General features: G+C 39.8%; 1 protein-coding gene across 8 annotated transcripts in view; it reads right to left on the reverse strand.

The window, feature by feature from the left end:
* Window positions 1-18,853, reverse strand: part of GRB10 (growth factor receptor bound protein 10) — a 144,412-nt gene that overhangs the window by 38,080 nt on the left and 87,479 nt on the right. For all 8 annotated transcript variants that reach the window (XR_011724413.1, XR_011724412.1, XR_011724414.1 and 5 more), the window contains 2 exons: window positions 18,576-18,792; window positions 15,623-15,764 (listed from right to left, as the gene is read on the reverse strand). Coding sequence is in view for 5 of the 8 variants with exons in the window: in XM_071736740.1 (XP_071592841.1) it covers window positions 15,623-15,764; window positions 18,576-18,792 (359 nt within the window). In the remaining 3 variants the exon portion in view is untranslated. The remainder of the gene's footprint in view (window positions 1-15,622; window positions 15,765-18,575; window positions 18,793-18,853) is intronic.

The following is an 18,853-nucleotide window of genomic DNA, read 5'->3' on the forward strand; positions in this document are numbered from 1 at the left end:
CAGAAGGTTTGAGGGTGGAAATGACCTCTGGAATCTGATCCACCCCTGTTGCTCAAGCAGTGCCACCTACATCAGGGACAACATTAAGACAACTTGGGAGTATAACAAAGGATGGAGATTTCATAACTTCCCTGGGCAACCTGTGCCAGTGCTCAGTCACCTCCACAGTTTAAGCAGTGTTGCCTGATGTTCAGAGGAAACCTCCTGTCTATCCATTTGTGCAGGTTGCATCCTGTGGTGTCACTGGGCAACCACTGAGAAGAGCCCAGCACCACCATCTTTCCACCCTCCTCCTTTTATGTACTACGCATTCATGAGATGGCCCTGAACCTTCTCCAGGGTAAACAGTTCAAGTTCTCTCAGCCTCTCCCTTTATGAGAGATTCTCCAGTGCTTTTATTATTTCTCTGGCTCTTTGCTGGACACTCTCCAGCATGTCCATGTCTCTCTTGTACTGCAGAGCCCAAAACTAGACCCAGAGCTGAAGAGCTGTGGCCTCATCAGTGCTGAACAAAGGAGAAGGGATCACCTTACTCAGCTGGCTGACAGGGCTTATGGCAGCCCAGGATGTCATTGGTCTTCTTTATGGCAAGGGCACATTGCTGGCTCATGCTCAACCCCCCATGTCTCTTCCTGCCAAGCTGCTTTCCAGCTGGGTGGCCCCCAGCATGTCCTGGCACTTGGGGTTGTTCCTCCCCACGTGCAGGACTCAGCACTTGCCCTTGTTGAACTTCATGAGGCTTTCTCTAGCTTATATCTTACCCAAATAGTGTAGAATTACATAAACCTTACAATATTAACTAAAACCATACAAAAATCCAGTGATGTTTTATCATGGTTTAGGAACCCTGAATGGGTCCTCTCTTATGATTTTTCATCAGTATTTTTCTAAGCCGTGCCATGGTAGTTTAAAGCTCACTTTAAGTGTTTCAGGAGCACTTAAAAGTCCATTTGTCAAAGCCTGAACTCTGTAAATCTAAATATGAGGTAGTAGTAGTGTGCTGAAATCAATGTCACAATAAAAAAAATGCTTCTTGATATAGAACTAGATAACATAATGCTAGAGATTTGATGCCAAAGCTTGCACAAAAGAAAATGCTGCTTCTTGATTCAGCATCTGCTTCAGATTATTTTGCATGGAAGTCACTGCTGCTCTGAGGCTGTCAAGGCACAGTCAGATTCCAATTAAGCCATCTTATATTTTAAGATGATAAGAAGCAAAGCTTTCTCCTCCCTGTAGGCATCCCTCTAAAATTGGGTAATCTGAGATAATTTCCAAATGTCTATATTTTGTGTTGTCCACCTAATTAAACATCTTGCATAAATGCAAAGAGCCTCCTCTCTAATTAAAAAGTTTATGCAACAATTTTCACAAAGCTCCCATTAAACATTTAAAATAATTAGTTGTATTAGAAAAACATTTCTATTCAAATAGCTCAGATGCCTAGTTTCTTTGTTTAGTGTAGGCAAATGAATATGAAAAAGATCCCCAGAGGAATAAATATTGGGCAAACCTTTTCTTTAAGACAGCAGACACTCCCCAGAAACCAGTTCTACGTGGTATTAAATGGGAAATCTTTCAACAGTGGCCTTACTACTGTAGCTGATCATAGAGAAATCAATGATTTCCAGGATTCAGAAAGGCAATGACAAAGGGGTTGACTCCGTTTTTGTGTATTATAGACAACACATAACAGTCATGACACCTTAAAGCATTCTCCACTATTCCCCTTCCCCCCTCTCCTTAAATTACTGGCAATAAGTTAAAGAAATCCACCCTGCAAAAATACCAGGAACTTTATTTCCTTTCCAGCACGAATGATAATTTTTAAAAAGAATTATGATGGCTCTGTATTTACATCATGGATCTTCTTTAAGAATTACACTGAGAAAAATCTAGGTCATCGAAACCTTCTGACACTGAACCACAGAAAAGCTGAAGGCAAATGGAAAGGCACTGATATCAGGTTTATTTTGCCTTTTCTCAAGCTCCTTTTTTTTTTTTTTTTTTTTTTTTCTCCCAGATTGACTGGCAGAAGGTAGAGCAACCTTTGGATGTCTCCCTTATTCTGACGTTTCTATTTCCGTGAGTGAGTTAATTCCATTCCCATCCAAAATAAAACATTTTTTAAAATGTGCATTTGGCAAACAGACCCAGCTATATAAGAACAACCTCAAGACAGCTAAGCTTAAAGGCCAAAAGAACAACTTAGGTCAACATATAAAAAAAGATATGTAAAGATCTCAGTTTAGGGTACTGGAAATATAATAATTGAATAGTCTCTTCCAGACAAAACTTTTGTCTATAGATAAATATATATTAATGTAAAGAGTGTTCACATACTGTAAACACTAGCATGTTTTTTTCATGAGTCTGAATACTAAGATCTGCTTCCTTTAAATTATAGGCTTATTGTAGTCTTGCATTAATGTAAACTGGTAACATATACTCCAATTTCATTCTATAGATATCAAATTGCAGTACCTACTTCTTCCACTCCATCACCACGAAGAATTTATTAGGTTAAATACATTGCTGTACATCTCAAAATGAATTTTTTTTAAGTTAAAACTGTCCCTTAAAAACCTATTGCATTAATAATTGTAATGGGCAATCTCAATTAATTATTATTAGCTATTAACAATTACTACTGCAGTTCTAGCTCTGTGTGCAACACAGAATCTGCTGATTTCAGCAAATGTCACTTTTTATCACTATTTACTCATTCACTTAGAGGCAATTCTACACATGGGAAAAAAATTTATTGCCTCTTCCAGCTTCAGAAGGTTGAGTCTTTGCATGGTGGTTTAGCATAACCACTGTAAGAATTTCAACTGGTGAAAAATCTATCCTGCCTTTTGTACAATGTATAAAAAGAATCACAACATTTGCTTCTTCCACAACTCCCCCATCTCGTTGCACAAGATTACACAAGGCAAAAGTTAAAATTTCTGGCTAGCTGCAGGGTATTACCAAAAAACACTCTGTACTGAAACTACGTTGAGATCAACCATTGCTCATCCACCCTTCAACAAAGCAGACACTGATCAGACCCAAAGTGTAACTTCTAAGAAATAAGCAGTTTTGCAGATATCTTGCCAGAGTTCTGCAGGTTCTTCTTTCAGTGCACCCAGCTGTACAGAAAACAACCCAAGTTTGCTTGGCTCACATCAGCTGAGGCTTTGCCAACCTATACACTCTGTGAATTTCACTTTTTCAAGAGTAACAAAAAGTGCATGAACTTACTCAAGCTATACAGTGAAAATTGTGTTTAAAGAGTAAGTGAAAAGGTGAAAAGTGCTAGGTGTCAGGTAGCACGTTTCCCTTCCACTGACAGTGCCTTTAAAGCACTAACCTTCTTGGTTAAAACTATTAAACCTTTAACCTTCTTGGTTAAAAGCTTTAACCTTCTTGGTTAAAACTATTATTTTCCATGTGTACCAGTTGGGTTAGATAAACCAACAGACAGCTTTACTCTGGGGTTTGACATGAAAACTGCCTTGAGATGATCAGATTCAGCTTTTCTAACTGAAAAATCCTAGTGAAGTAGGAGACAATCAATTTGAGGAAATTAATCCTCCTTAGCCAATCACATTACATTTGTTGCATTTGGTTTTCTACTCAAAACAAGAGCTGAGGTTAGCTTGCTCTATTACAAAACCAGCAGGCAAATCAGAGGTAATTTACTTCTTGAAATGGTGGCCAATTCCACAACCCTCTACCTTTGAAACTCCTGCTACTCTTCTTCCCTATGGGCTTAATGGTTCTTTTAGATGAGATATTGCCCTCCCCCACCTCAGCCCCTGCTTCCCATTTGCTCCTCCCCCCCAAAAAATACAAGAATTGGCATCACTACAATGTATTAAAAACTAGCAGTTTTAAGTACCTGTACTCCCTCCTCAAATCTTGCATATCTTCATCTATTGCAGATGTCTTCAGGTGTCTGAACACTGCACACTGAAGTTAACACTAAGGAGAGGTGAGGAAGAGCACCGACTTCAATTTGTGCACCGAGAATGCTGTTAGAAACTGGTTGTTTTTCACAGGCCCCTAAAGGATGATGGAAAAAAATAATCCCTGCAGCTGCCAGCATCTCTTCAGATAAACAAAGTGGTGTTTCTTCCAGCAGAAGCAACTGAGAAGAAGGAGGCTGGCATCTGAAAAGCATGGCCATTCCTACTGCTTGACTGTCATATGTAAAGACCTCCAAGTTTGTCTTGCATTAACACACAACTTTTATTATTCAAAATGCATACAATAAAGGTACTTAATTCCAAATATCGGTAGTTCAGCTCCAACACACAAAGTAGTAATGACCTGCAACCAAGTTATGCAAATTCAAATACATCCTTCCCAAAATATTTAATTATGGTTATGGTGAAAAAGGAGAATAAGGAAATACTCTTCACCAACCTTTCAAATGATCTGCTAGCTCTCTGTAGGAAAGCTGGCCTTGTAGAAGTTTTGCATCAAGAGAAGTGGTTTGTACACAAATAGTGGAAAAAGTCCTTTGATACCAGGGTCAGCATTCTGCACTGACATGCAAGTCTAAGCCAAAAAATCTGACCTACTACTAACTCGGACTTAAAATACCTTCTCTTGAAATATTTCTAATGTATTTTTTGAACTCAGTGAAATCCTACTGGTTTGAAATTCTACTTCAATACTGTCACATATTTTAAGACCAAAAAAAAAAAATTATTTTTCACTTCCTTCCACTTACGGATTTCAAAACAGAGCAAAAAAGCAGTCCACCAAGAAAAGCCACTAATTCCTCTATACTCCATCAGACCTCATTCTCAGATACTGCCCAGTAAGTTGCACCTGCAGATACTTTGCAGTTTTATGTTTAGAAAAGCTGTAACTGCAGTAGAGGTGAACTCAGTTATGTAGAAAGCAGAGGTTGCTGCAAACTCATAAAGGAATGAACTCATTGTGAATCATGTCTGGCAATACAAATATTGTTTTTCCCCTGGACTTTTATTAGGGTGTCCCCTTTCTTAATGACTCCTATTCAAATGTTGGGCAATTAGCAATTCCGAGACTCTGGCTTAGAGGAGATACAAGGCCTTTGCATGCACATCACCCTCAACCATTCTGCAAGACAAGGATCAGTTCACCACCACAGCTTTTACAGCTAGCTGCCTGCTAGAGAAGGCTTGAGAAAGGGGCAAAGAGGAGAAAGTGATGTGACCGTGTTTTACAGTGCCACAAGGTATATTTCACCATCCTCAGAACTACTAGACTATTCACTTATTTGAGGAATCTAAGTAACATATAGAAAGCTTTCTATAAAATTCACTCATCTCTTTCATTTTAATGATTATACATCAACATACCAGTTTTTCAATTTAGACCCATTTGGACATCTGTTCAGTAGACAAACTGCTAGAGACACTCAAAGCCAGCCTTTTGCTGTGCAAGAAATCTCCCTACCCACTGAAAGACTCCATCATGCTCTTGCATGTCCTCCTGTCTCACTTCTTGCAGTATTTCCTGCTATAGTTTAAACACTAAAGGTTTCTCCTAGACACAAGTGACTGCTGAAGATTGCCCAAGTGTTATTCTAGGCATATGAGAGGGCAAGTAGTAATGAAACTTTACAGACACAGCAGCTAGTGCAACCTGGGGCTAACCTTGTTAGCTATATTGGCTTGAAGTTCCTCTGTACTGCTTGAAGTGCTGCAATTAACTACTGCTCTAAGCTATGCTTAATTAGCCTGTAAGCAAATGCTCATTTGTAATTTGCATGCAGCATAATGCAGAACTAAATGTTCACTGAGAGTAAAGGGAAATTACACTGAAGGTACATTCACACAAATATAGCTGACTGCCTCCTAATCTTCCCTTCTTATTAATAATCTAGAAAATACTAAGAAATGTATCACCCTGTACAAGTGGTTAGAAATACATATTCTCTAACTCTGGAGCTGAACGTGGTGCTCTTCTCCCCTCCCCCAGCTGATGATCCACTACCCTTGGAATGACAGCCTCTCTCTGCACAGTGAAAGACATGGGATTTAGATTACCTTTTTCACCTGTAAGGTCAAAAAAAAAAAAAACCCTCCCAAAACCAACCCACTCCCCAAAACCAATCAAAACCCCAAATAGACAAATCATGATGGATTAGTACATTTAAAGATAAGCAAAAAGCATAAACAAAACTTTCACTAAACAGAATTTGAAACATTGACTGGATTCACACTCAGGAGTAAAACCCAGCCTTGGCACCTCTTCTGAAGCAGACAAAAGACAAAATTAATAGTAGGTTTTCAAATATATTTAGGACCTTTTAAATGCTACAAATGGAATGTCATTATCTTCAGGCATTGGAAGGACATTTTTCAGCCAAGCATTATTTGAGTCTACCTATCAGAGGACCCTCATTTGACAAGGCTGTAACACAAGAGGCAAGGCTCAGCCTCATTTGGATAAGCTTTATAGAGCTTTGCCAAGCTGGTTTGTTAAAGAAAAGAGTTCAAAGATCAGTCATGGAAGAGAAATCCATTAGCACCATTAGCTTTCAGTTCTTTGCCTGATGAAGATGGTGATCTTTATATATGCAATGTCTATTTCTTTTCAAGCTGCTCCATACATCCCTTACTGGGTGTGTGACAGTACCACAAGCAATTTTTTAATCTCCTTCCATATGTACTCTTATACACATACATACATGTACTTTTAACACTTGAATATAATGCTACTCTGGAGTTTGGGACAACTCAGTAAAGAACATCCATAAGCTGAAGCACGACAGTTTTTTTCAATGCTAAAACCACATACCTGATACCTAACACTTATCAAAGATCCTGCCTGTAGCTTGTTCTATATAACTGCATGCCTGGGGAATGGGAATTGATGCAAACATCTTTAAAGCTATTTATAAGGTCTGGAAATACTGTGTCTGGCTCGCTTTCAGTGGATTTTAGTAAGCAGCAGAGAAAACAAATGTAACCAGCAACAGTATGACAAGCAAGTTACTTCAGAGTAATTAGCTGCTCTTAACAGTTTGCAGGCAAGGACAAGCTCAAAAATTACTCACAGAAGCCTGAGGGCAAATTGTCTGTAAAATTAAATCCTGGTGTTTTACTATGAGGATGCTGTGGTTTAGCTTAGAATAGTCTTTTCCATAATGTTTTCCACCTAATTTGGTTTTTTAGTTTTTAGGGGTTTTTTAAGTAATGTATTTTTCCTTAGGGATGCCTTGTTCCTATTTTTGTTACTTTTTCAGGCAAGGGTAGTAGGAAAATGTGATTTTTAAAGGTGAGAGGAAGAACACATGCAAGGTCACCGTAGGGTGAGGCAGCCAGCCTTCCCCTACAGCTGCAGGGCACAGACATCACTACCAGCACTTGAAGCCTTCCTCACCCTCCAGCCTGGTGCCTCTTGCAATGGTGTGGGCCATTTGGCAAGGGCAAAGTGCTGTTGCTGATGATGATTTACCCAGATGTCTGGATGGGCGGTGCACACCCTTGATAGTAGGTGGGTGGGGTGTTTAAAAGTGTATATATAAAATGGGTATAATGAATAACTTAATATCCAAAAAAAAAAAAAAAAGGCAGAGCAGTTCCTCACTCTGGCCTGGCAAGAGATCTAGACAGATGAAAGGGATGGCTGGAAAGATCTGGATGCTTTAAAGCAGCACCTGTTTGGTGAGAAACAAAAGCAGCTTTTAGGTCTCCCACTGTACCCCTTTCCCACATAAAAATCTGCACAGCAGTGTTTTGCTCTGCTGCTAGTGAAACTTTAGTGGTAATAATAAGTCTGCTGAGACAAAGTTGCTTTCTCCCCATTCCCCAGAAACATTCTGTGCTCAACATGGGATCTCACATCCAAACTGTCCCAGTTGATGGTCAATCCATTTTGCCCCTGAGTGCTATTCATTCCCCTCTCAGCAACAAGAGAAAAACCAAATACTCATAGCATGAAGCATAACAAGAATTTTTCCAACTCTTGCTTCCTGAAATACAGCAGGAGAAACCTGCTCCAGTAACCCTGGCAGCAACAGGGTCTACCACTGGAGAAAATAAGCAATCCTAATGCCAAAAAAGAAACATGACATGTAGCTTTTATGAATCAGCAATGGCTTGCCTTTTACAAGGTTCAGATTAAACTCGCTTTTAGGTAAGTTTTGTAAATGATGTTCAGATTAGAGACAGGCTGGAGCAAAATTGAAGGTACTTACATTAATTAAACAAAATCACTTTTTAGTAGAGTAATTCTGCACTCCTATTTGGAGAAAGAATAATATAATAAGACTTTGATAGCAATAAGGAGACTATAAATCAAGAGAGCAGAGAATTGAAACTCATCCCACAATGATTTAATTAACTCAGCAGTATTCTTCTAATGCAAAAATGTTATTAAATTCCAACTAACATCCACATTTCCACAGTTCACCGTCCAGGTAATTACAACATGCCCAAAGAAGCCCTCCTGCTGTGAGTGAACAGCATTACTCCTAATACCACTGCAACCACTGTGCTGATAGTTTGCAACTAAGCACTGGATTTGCCTGCCTTCCCTGGAAGTAGATGCCAGATAGCAAGCAAAACATTGGGAATCTTCCCAGTCCTGCACTACATTATGTCCCTGGCATCCACACCAGGGGATCACCTCCTGCTCAACTGCAGGTCCCAGCACAGCTCAGGAAGGGCTGCCTCAGATCACCTCAGAATTTGGGAAGGGCCTCATGGTCAACTCAGCTGCTGACTGCTGGCAACTACATGGTGCTCAAGGTCACACGGGATACACAGCAGAGGTTCTAAGTCATGAGTTGGTGCTTGGTTGCATCTGGTCCTACTGAGTAGCAGAGGTCCAAAAAGGTTTCTATGCAACATGCCTGAAGTTGACCTGAACCTGGACTCAAGTGCAGACAGTACAGGTGGTAGATCCAAGACTCAGTGTAGCTATTCCCACTACATTGAGCAACTCTTTCAAGACTACCAGTATAAAGTTATGACATCTCTGATTCATCTCATGGACATCATCATTACAACCACTCGATATAGTTCTGCGTTTTTTATATTCCCTTCTGCACTGATGTTTACACCCAAACTCACTCCTGCCTGCCTCACTAAACACAGAATTAGAATGTTAAATTTTTCCATTTTCTCCCGGCACTCCCAGCTTTTCAGTTCTGTCGATTCCTGAGCAAAGCATAGGACAGCCAGGCTGCATTCTCACTGTATCATTAATAAATATCATCCAGAGTAATGTTGCACAACAAAGAATGTGCAAGGGCACCCATAACTAATATGCACACACAAAAAATTCAGAATGAATACACAGATGCACAGGTACTACAGCAGTACAAACTGCTTAGGATTTACAGAAGGCAGCCCTAAAGGTTAACTCCAATGACATTACTACTGTAAAAGAGCTTTCTAAGATAACCGCAAATGTTACTGCGTGGCTGAACTCCAATGGGGCTGCCAGCACATGTGGAGCAGGACAGGTTTGGGTCAGGCTGGTCCTGTCCCATAGAGCATGCCAGACCACCCCTTGGCTGAGTGATGTGTTCCCCAGACTGCTGCTCCTGGTCCTCACCCCGCAGCGCTCCTCTCAGCACGCTCCCACTGCCGGCGCATCACTTACGGGTAGGGAGCCAAAATGCTCCTGGGAGCAGGGCCAGGTTTGTGTCACTAAAAACAAAAAATCCCAACAAATAACATACTTTTGGGTTTGAGCGTGAGACGTCCTTAATATTTCCAGTAATTCATGTTGGGACTGTAACTACTGTTCTGGCACTTGCCAAAAGGAAGAACGAAGAGCCTCATTTCTTTCTACCACCAAGCCTCTTGCTCTAACAGGCGTGAAGGAGAAACCACAGCTTTGACTCCCTACTGATCCTGGGCCCCAGCAGACGGCAAGACTCCAGCTGAAGAGCTCGCAGACCCACGGACCACCCAGCACTAGCAGCACTGAGGGCCGCCTGTCTTCAGCTTAGTCCAGCAGACTCGTTAGTCTTCAGCTATTCACCACCCTCTTCTTCAGTAACAAGCAAATGAGACTTTCAACACCATGTGAGCTCACCCCCTTCTTTCTTCCCCCCCCCCCCCCCCCGACTGATTTCTTCAGGAGTGACGGGAAACTGTGTTTGTGTGATACAGGGGACAAGGCGACAAGCAAGGCAACCTCTTTCCTACACCGTGTGTCAAATTTAAGTAGCAACGTTTGGGAAAGTGTTAGTTCTCCAAAAGACAGAGAGGTGCCCAGGGAAATGCAAGGTCTGATTTCATACAGTTAGATCACAGCCCCACAGCAGAAGCCTGATCTTTCCCCATTTCTCCCAAATACATTCACAGTTTTATTAAAAAGAAAAGGCATCCAAGTTAAACATGCTACAGAGCAATCTATGTGTGATTTATTTATTTAGCTTAAGAGACTTGCTTCAAAGAAAGAACTGAGCAAAAAGCATGATATACCATGGCAGATACCCATGAAAATCTGTATTTTATAGGTGGACCACAGGGAGTTCCTGGACCAGGACCTAAGGAATCATCCAGACTAATTCAGCTACAAGATTTGGCTTGTTTAGAGAAAATGAAGTCCTGTTGACTCAAACTTATGCCAGAATTTATTTTCAAAATGTCTTGATGCTAAAGGTTATTCAACTGCAGGATTAAGTACAAAAATTGCTATCACACATGCACGATTTAACTTGGTATATCAAGTCTTCATTATAGAAAACATGGTCTTTTTATACAGCTCGTCTTTTGGTAATCAACATCCTTGTCTCCAAAAGAGCCAATGTAAAAGTTTTACATTAAGAATTTTTTTTTAAACTGTGCAACATTACATGTAATTAAAATAATTAAAACCAAGATGTCTGTTTACAGAAATTTCCTTGAAGGGTAAGTAAAGCTGGAAAAATGAACAGCACTCATACATACTCATGAGTGAATCTGATGGAAAAAGAGTAAATAATTTTGGTACATCAAACTGCTATTTGGAAGTTTGCCTGAGCTGTATAGAGGAGGGATGTGAGAAATTTGCCCTATTTTTACAGTTGAAAGCTTCATTGACTCACACTAGATACTTTAGCCTAATATCCTGTGGCATTGCAGTGACCTACATGTAATTATTGCATGCTTTTTCCAAAATATTTGTACACAACCAGAAATTATAACCTATGTTACCAACCAGTTCTTAGTTTATACCAGCAACACAAAGATGGACTTCAATTAGTGGTAACCTAGCTGTCTGATGCTTTTAGCTATCTTTTGGACAAATGTTTGGTCTTGGTTTGGTGTAACTTTCTGGTTTCCATTTTTCTTAGACATACATATTTACACTGTTAAGTAAATGTTTTTAAAATTTAGAAATGTTTTAAAAGTTTTTAAAAAATCAGAGTTTTGGCAGCTGTCCTTTGAATGTTTGTGCTTCCTCCAAGCAAGGCTTTGGAGGTGTCTTGCTCACCAACACCAGTATCTGAAGAACCTTCTGACTCAGTAGCACAACGAGTTGGTATTTTTCACCCAGACACAGCAGCTGGTTGACCAAGTAACTAAAATACACTGGTGCCAACCTTTAAAGGAACCACATGCTGTTCACTAGCAACAAGTTGACACCTGACATTTCTTACTCATAAAACTTTGGTCAAAGTGGGATGTTTCCACCTGCAGAACTGTAATACAGGATCATAGCACTGCACTCCTGAGGAGTGTAGATCTGCTTAGTTACAAGTAATTTTTTAACCTCTGCTGCTAGATCTGATTTGGTCACACAACTGTACAGCCCAGACCCTGCTGCTGTGGAGGATGCTTTGATGGCCTTTGAAACATAACCTAAAGGTTCACAGTTATTACTCTTCTAAGTCTCTTACTACTAAATTAAGTTGCAGTTACTCAACCTGCCTATGTGCTTTAAAAAATTTCAAACCTGCAATACCTTTTAATCTAGGTTTTTCTCATAAACCAGAGATGATTATTTAGTGCCAAATAAAAAACAAAAATCTGCAACGATTTCAATATGCCTAGCACTGCAGTTTTACCTCCCAGACTGATACATTGATGCTCCCTTTAAATGACTATCCCATTTGCCTACACATGTTTTCAGTTCTGTGCTAGTACAGAAGACCCCTTATTTCTCACTGTTCTCTGTCTTCTGGGAAGCAGCTGCAGTATGCTCCTGCAACCATCAGCTTTAATAGCAGTATTCAGTGCCTCATCAGTGGCAGAGCTAGAGGTTGCATACAGCTTCCTGCTGTGGTGAAATCAGTACCATTACCCAAGCCAGAAAATATATTAAAAAAAGAAATTATCCCTGCTATGTGCACTTTTTTGAGTAAGTCAAAGAAAATGCTTCATCATCATGAGAAAAAAAAAAATCTAACACAAGAAAAGTAAGAAAGGTTTATTACGACTATTTTTCATTGCTCTACTGCTTTTACCTCTCTTTGCTGAGCCAAGAAAGAGCACGAAACAAACACAGAACAGTGCATCAGCAATGCTGGGAAATGCTTGTTAAAAAAGTGGCTGCAACTTCATGAAAAAAATAAGCAAGCAGATAAGAAGCATTTTAAGTAGAAATGCATGTTTCAAGCTTCAGCTAAGTGAATAAAATTTTGCATGAGAGAAAAGATTACATCCATTTTTTTCAGCTGCAAATATATTTCAATCTTTATAACCTGAAAGCTCCTTTACTCTCTCTTTCATTCACATATGCATCCTTTCCTGTAGAGAACAATATTTTAGGAAAAAGCTTAATTTAGTAAAACTAGAACAGAATTGGTATTCCTTGATGCCAAAAGCTTGGCAGTATTACACGAGACTCTTTTCTGTAACAGGACCAGCTCTTTAAATTCCTTTTGCATAACCATGATGAGGTTTTATCATTGCAAAGTTATATTTTATAATTATTAAAAAGTAAGACTAAGTTCTTCCAGGAGGAACAATACTAATGACACAATAAATTCAGATCAGATATCCCAGCTTCCCAGAGACCCCCACTGTTTTACACAGTCAGCAAACAAAATATCCAAGCCTTTCTGAAATCTTCTAAGACTACATCAACCTGGGTCCCTCAAGTCCCCTAGATCCAAGATGACCAAAGGCACACGACCTCCACCCACATCATGGGTGTGCTGTGATGTGCTGTGTGATCAGAGCTGCTGCCCTGACAGCTGAAAATGCTGTCTGCCTCCTTACAATCAAATGCTTGCGAGGCACAAGGGAATTACTTTTCACTAACACCTCATACACCCCATGCAATCAGAATGGCTCATTCCAGTTTCAAGTTTTAATCTTGTTTATAATTTGCTAGAAGAAAACCTGAAATTAAGCATAATTTTGTTTAATTTTGGTTTGCTTGTAAAGTTGCATTTATATTTTTCTTAAAACATAGCTCATTTTCACTAGCAACCAGTCATTAAAACTGCCACTGCAGCCCAGTAACTAAACTCATTGCTTACTTTGTTAACCAGCATTTTATATTGTATTTATGGATATTTATCTAAGCAAGAGTGTGTCCTAAAATAATTTCACCAAGTTCTCAAACTTTACCTTTTTTTTAAACGGGATGAAGTTGGAAAGATGTATTACGTTTCTGAAGTTACTCATTCTTTACTCATGATGCTTAGCAGACTCCATTACAGGGAACTAGAACTCTGTTAAACCCAACTAATGTCCTATGGGGAGGCTTGTCAGATTTTTGTGTTATCCAACAACATCCCATGTTTAAAACTGAAGTATTACACATAAGTATTTTTCCTTCATGAAGAAAGTGCACTTACTCTTCTTTTTTGTTACTTTTGTCCATCAATAGTGTACTACAGGACTTTTCAATTCTGTTCCTTTATTCCTTTATTAAAGAGAGGAAAAGAATTCTTTAGAGGGGAAAAGAATGCTTTCCAGTCCTTCCTGCACCCTGAGCCAGTGTTTCTCATATGACTTCAATCAGTTGATAAACTGCAATGAACAAGATATCTGCAACTACAGAAGAAGCCGTTGTCTAACTCCTCATCTCATACTCTAAAAGTTTTACCATTACAGTGGCTTCTCTTTTAAATTAAACTCCAATGGGAAGCATATCTATGCAATATAAATATTTATTTCATTTTAGGCCTTGAAAATGTTTCCCATAATTTTCTGTTTTAAGAGAAAAATTTTAAGTAAAATTATTAAAAACCTCCACACTTTTACTGTATATTTATATATCCATCTTCTTACATATATTCAAGGACTGCTTGTTAAACCACTGTTTTCTAAATTTCTTTTAAAACTGTTGCACAGATCATTTAGGATTCTTAAGTGTTTATAGAGTGATCTTTAGGATGCCTTGATTTATTTTATTAAAATATAAAGCTAGAAGCCAAAAAACCCCCAAAACAGGAGTACCTGGAAAGGTAAATACAGGTTCATCACCAATTTCAGTTTGTTCCAGAAAGGCAGCTGTGTTGCTGTCCTCTTAGCAAGTACCAGGAGGCAGAAGAGAACTGAGGTTTGTACTGTCTCCCCTCAGGCCAGATCAGCACTGCCTTGGCGAAACAGCCTCACTGCTTAGCCAAGAGGTATCCAGGCCTCTGATGAGGTTCTGCTAAATTCCAAACTGGAAGACCTAATTATTTTCCTAGGGCATTTGGTTGTCTGTCTTATTGCACATGTAAGAAATACAGTCAAACCAATGAAGATGCACTGTCTTTTTCAAGAACGCAGCTGTTTATAGCGCTGTAAAGCAATATGGAAGACGCAAGGATGTACATTAGGGTCTACTGTTTGTAGCTGAACTGTCCACCCAAACCCTTCCACCAGCCACAGAATCTACTTACAAACTAACTGAGCCATCACATGGAACATCCTTGTATTTTTGGGTACACAAGCACACAACTGTTCTAAGCCAACAGTCATTAAGAGCAGCCCATTTCTGATCCCCATGCAAATCAGCACAGTTTACAAAAGAAAGGTTTTGAGCCCATCTTTTGTCTTTAAACATGTTCAAAGATTGAAAGAAAACAAGATAGGTGTTCCTCAGAGAATGGAGTGGGATAGAGAAGAAAAACTCTGCAGCGTCACTGAGGTTATTGCTCTGTACCCCTTGAAAGCTCAGTCTCTGCTATCTTCATTGCCAAAAACAGAGAGACTCTCAACCAGCTTTCCATGAGACAGTTCTCCTCTTAAGTCCCATTACAAGGATCTGTGCCCTGTTTCATGTGCTAAGAGTGTTATTTAGCTCTTTCAGCAGCTTCATTAAAAACATCAAAATAAAGCAGCACCGTGTCCTTAAAAAAACTGACAGCTGTTCGGTGTCTTTCCAGCACTTAGAACACGCAGCATACTCACAGATCCCCCTCCAACTCTCAGCTAATTAACTTGACTTCTGCACTAATAAATCATTACCTCAGATAACAAAATCTGAAGGATATTAGGCACTACCACTTCATTCACAACATGCACATATCCCAGAGAGACTTGCTTCATTTTCACACTTCATTCTTACAAACCTTTTTTTAAAAGACTGAAGCCTATCTGAAGAAACTCTCTTGGCCAGTGCTGAACCGCTCACAGACAAAACCTCTATCTATTTACATTCATCTTGAAACTTTTTTTCTACCTTCAAAACCAAGTAGTCCACTGCCAGTCTGAACACGAATGGAAACCCCAAAGCTTCAGCCCATACTCACATGTTTACTAGCAGGTTGACTCTGAGGTAAAGATCCAGGGGCCAGTACTGGAGAGCTCGCAGGGCTACAAAGCTCTGGGAAGGGATTTGGGATGGCTGGCAGAGATGATGTTCTGAATTGTTGTTCTTCTTCTTGAAGACGCCTATAAACACAGAAGCACTAAGCATTAACAGGAGCATATTGGTATCACTAGACCTGGATCTCCTGCTCCACCATTTACAATAATGACACTAATGAAAAACAATCAAAACCACTCTCTTCTAAGCAACTAATACACAGTTACAGCAACTGCAAAGCACAAAGTAGGCAACTGCATGTGAAAAATGACCAGTCAAGCATCTGTGTTTGCTTTGTTGCTTATAACTCAATTGCTTGGATGAGTATCTGAAGTAACTGTGCACATAAAACAGATAGAAATGTCAGTCTGTACTCTGTTAAAAGCACATGCTTAAGGTCTGTGTGCCAGAAAGTCAGTTAAGCTCTTCCAAAGCAATGCAAAAGAGGAGAACGAAACTGCAGTCACTTGGAGGCAAATTTCATGTAGACCTGCAAACAAAGGTTTACCCCTTTGTTTGTGTAGAGTCTCTAAGCTGAGCCTGAAACCAATATTGTCACTTCAGTACAAAACCGATTCCATCGCCAAGCAACTCAGCATTTCCTGGAGAAATGAAAATGCAAAGACTCAGCTTGAGCAATAGACTGCAATTAAATCCTCCCACCTTATGCTCGTTGTATAGTTACTATTCAGCCAAGTTTGAATCCCGTGTCTCACAAGTCTACACAGGACCAACAGACCTTCAAGTTGCGGTTTCTAGTACACCTGTACTACCCACATCAAAAAAAGGAAAGGTAAAGCCTACCACTTGACACAAAAAAGCTTGATAAGACCTATTCATGACCCACAGATTGCTTTGGGTTTCCCAGCTGTGGAGCATCCCCACTGAAGATGCACAAAGATGTGACTGCAGCAGACTTTGGACCAAACGTCTTTGCAGAAGGCACCATCTAGTGGTAATCTTCGAAGTTTCCAGGGGCAATCAACTAACTCCTGGAATTTCAAACGTAAATCATTAAAAACTCAATCTGCTCTTATTTTTTGCCATGCCCTCAGCAAACAGAGCCTCCTTAACAGAGCTGCCCGGGAGACAACTGCTGGGTTTACCTCTGGCAGCATGTCTTACCCTGGGCACACTCTGTCTCTGCCTGTACCAGAACTCAGGGGCTGATAAAATAACTACTGAGAAATCTGCTCCACAGGTAACTTTGTCCTGTAATTTAGTTGTCTTGGTGTTCAACAAACAAGCCTTACAGATTTGGGGACTGGCTATAAATAGCAGGTTCCAACCATAACTATGAGCCATGCAAACAACTTCTTGACCTGCTTTGACTTTTTTTTTTTTTTTTTTTTTTTTTGTGCTACTTATGTGTGCACTTTTCTACAGTATGGAGTAAAGGGCAGTGTTATGATTTCTTCAGCCCAGTAGACTTGTCCTATCAGCAGCTGTGTAACAGTGCTCTGTATTGCAAGTTTTTTTGACTGCCCTCCATTATAAGAAGTGGTACTAGAGTCAGTGCAGTTGGAAAGGTGTGGTTTTCTTAAAATGTGAATTGACTCTGATGCTGAGCTCTTCTTTGTCTGTACTGCTGCAGTGCATCATTTGCTTCATGACACATAAAACTGTATTCTTAGGAGAATTACTACAGTCAACCATTCTGTTCTGGCTGCAAAAAAGGGACAGCCATCCCTTTCTATGGGAAAGTGTCCTAGATAACCTTAAATAAAAGTTTTGCCATTATTTTCTTTAGTGATAAACACACAATGTTCTTGTGTGTATGGCAGTACAGAGTTCAGAAAGGCAGAGTGTTCTCAAAAAAGAATTGCTAAGTTTTGAAATGCCCAAAACAGTTTAAATTAAGTGTTTCAACTGAGATATTTACAACACGTCGACAGTTATAGTACTCCAGAGAGTGCATTTTCTAGTACAGCCCTGTTCAAGGTTAAATATGAAATACTCGTAAAAACTACTGCATCATTAGCTGACTTAGTTGTACTGCAGTTACTGCATACTACCCATTCATATAGAAAAGCTGCCTGTCTTAAGAATACCATTCAAATAGGAAATACATCAGCACAAAGAACTAGGAGGAACCCTTTCTATATGTGGGCTTTTCCTTTTATTATTTCTGTCTATCACTTCTTTTGGAGAAGACACTAACTAGAAGGAAAGGAAAACTTCAAATCTCTGAGATTTACCTATTCAAGCTGATAGGAGCTCCTTTCCTTCTTCTGCCTAAAAAGAAGATTTTAAGAACCTCCTCAACATCACCTATAGACTCTCCTGTCACCACCAAGAGCATTCCACTTGAAGACTGAATTCATGCCCTCATCCTTACAAGAGGGAGACAACCCATCTTTTTTTTTTTGGGGGGGTGGGGTAGACAGTGATTCACATAATGTACTCAAGTGAAAGAGCAGAAAGTGCTCCAGGAAATGATTAAACAAGTATCCCATGTTCCTTTTTTGTTTGTCTTGGTCAGTTCGGGAAGCCTCCACAAAGAGAGTTTTTTGTGTATCAGAACTAGCTGAATGCACCCTCATCTACCTACATGATTTCTTACATTTTATAAAACCAAGCATCTGTCAGTAAGCACCATACTTGAGAGAACAGTTTTTAATGGTTTGGACATGAATCCAAATACGGACTTCATTTCTGCAAACTGGTACCAACGATACACCTCTACACATCTGCTAACTCAGGTACATAAAACACTGATTTGAAAAGGGAAAAAAAAAGTGACTTTTTTTATTTTAGAAAATAAATAGAAAAGTTATGTCCTTTACCTACCTGGTACATTTTTTTGCCTATGCAAAAGTCCACTCCCAGGCTCATACTGAAGCTGAATTTTAAAATGTAGCTGAAGACAATTTAACAAAAAGGAGGCAAGTCCCTACCTGACTGCCATGATGCGCACAGGCTGGGACCGCTGCACCTTCTGCCGTGGGGACGTGGGCTGCAGCGCGCCGGGCCCTGAGGACGGCAGCTGGCTGCGGCTGAGCTGGCCATTCTGAAGGAGTGGAGTGGTTTCTGACTGCATGCTGCATGTAGAGTATAAGCTTTCAAACGAGGAGTTCATGTCATTTACCAAAGCTTCAAGGTCCACATCATCATCTGAAAGACACGCAAAAAAAAAGGCAGCGTGACACATCTGGAAGTGACAGAGAAAAGATGT

This window comes from Heliangelus exortis, chromosome 2 (assembly GCF_036169615.1).
Source record: "Heliangelus exortis chromosome 2, bHelExo1.hap1, whole genome shotgun sequence".
NCBI lineage: Eukaryota > Metazoa > Chordata > Aves > Apodiformes > Trochilidae > Heliangelus > Heliangelus exortis.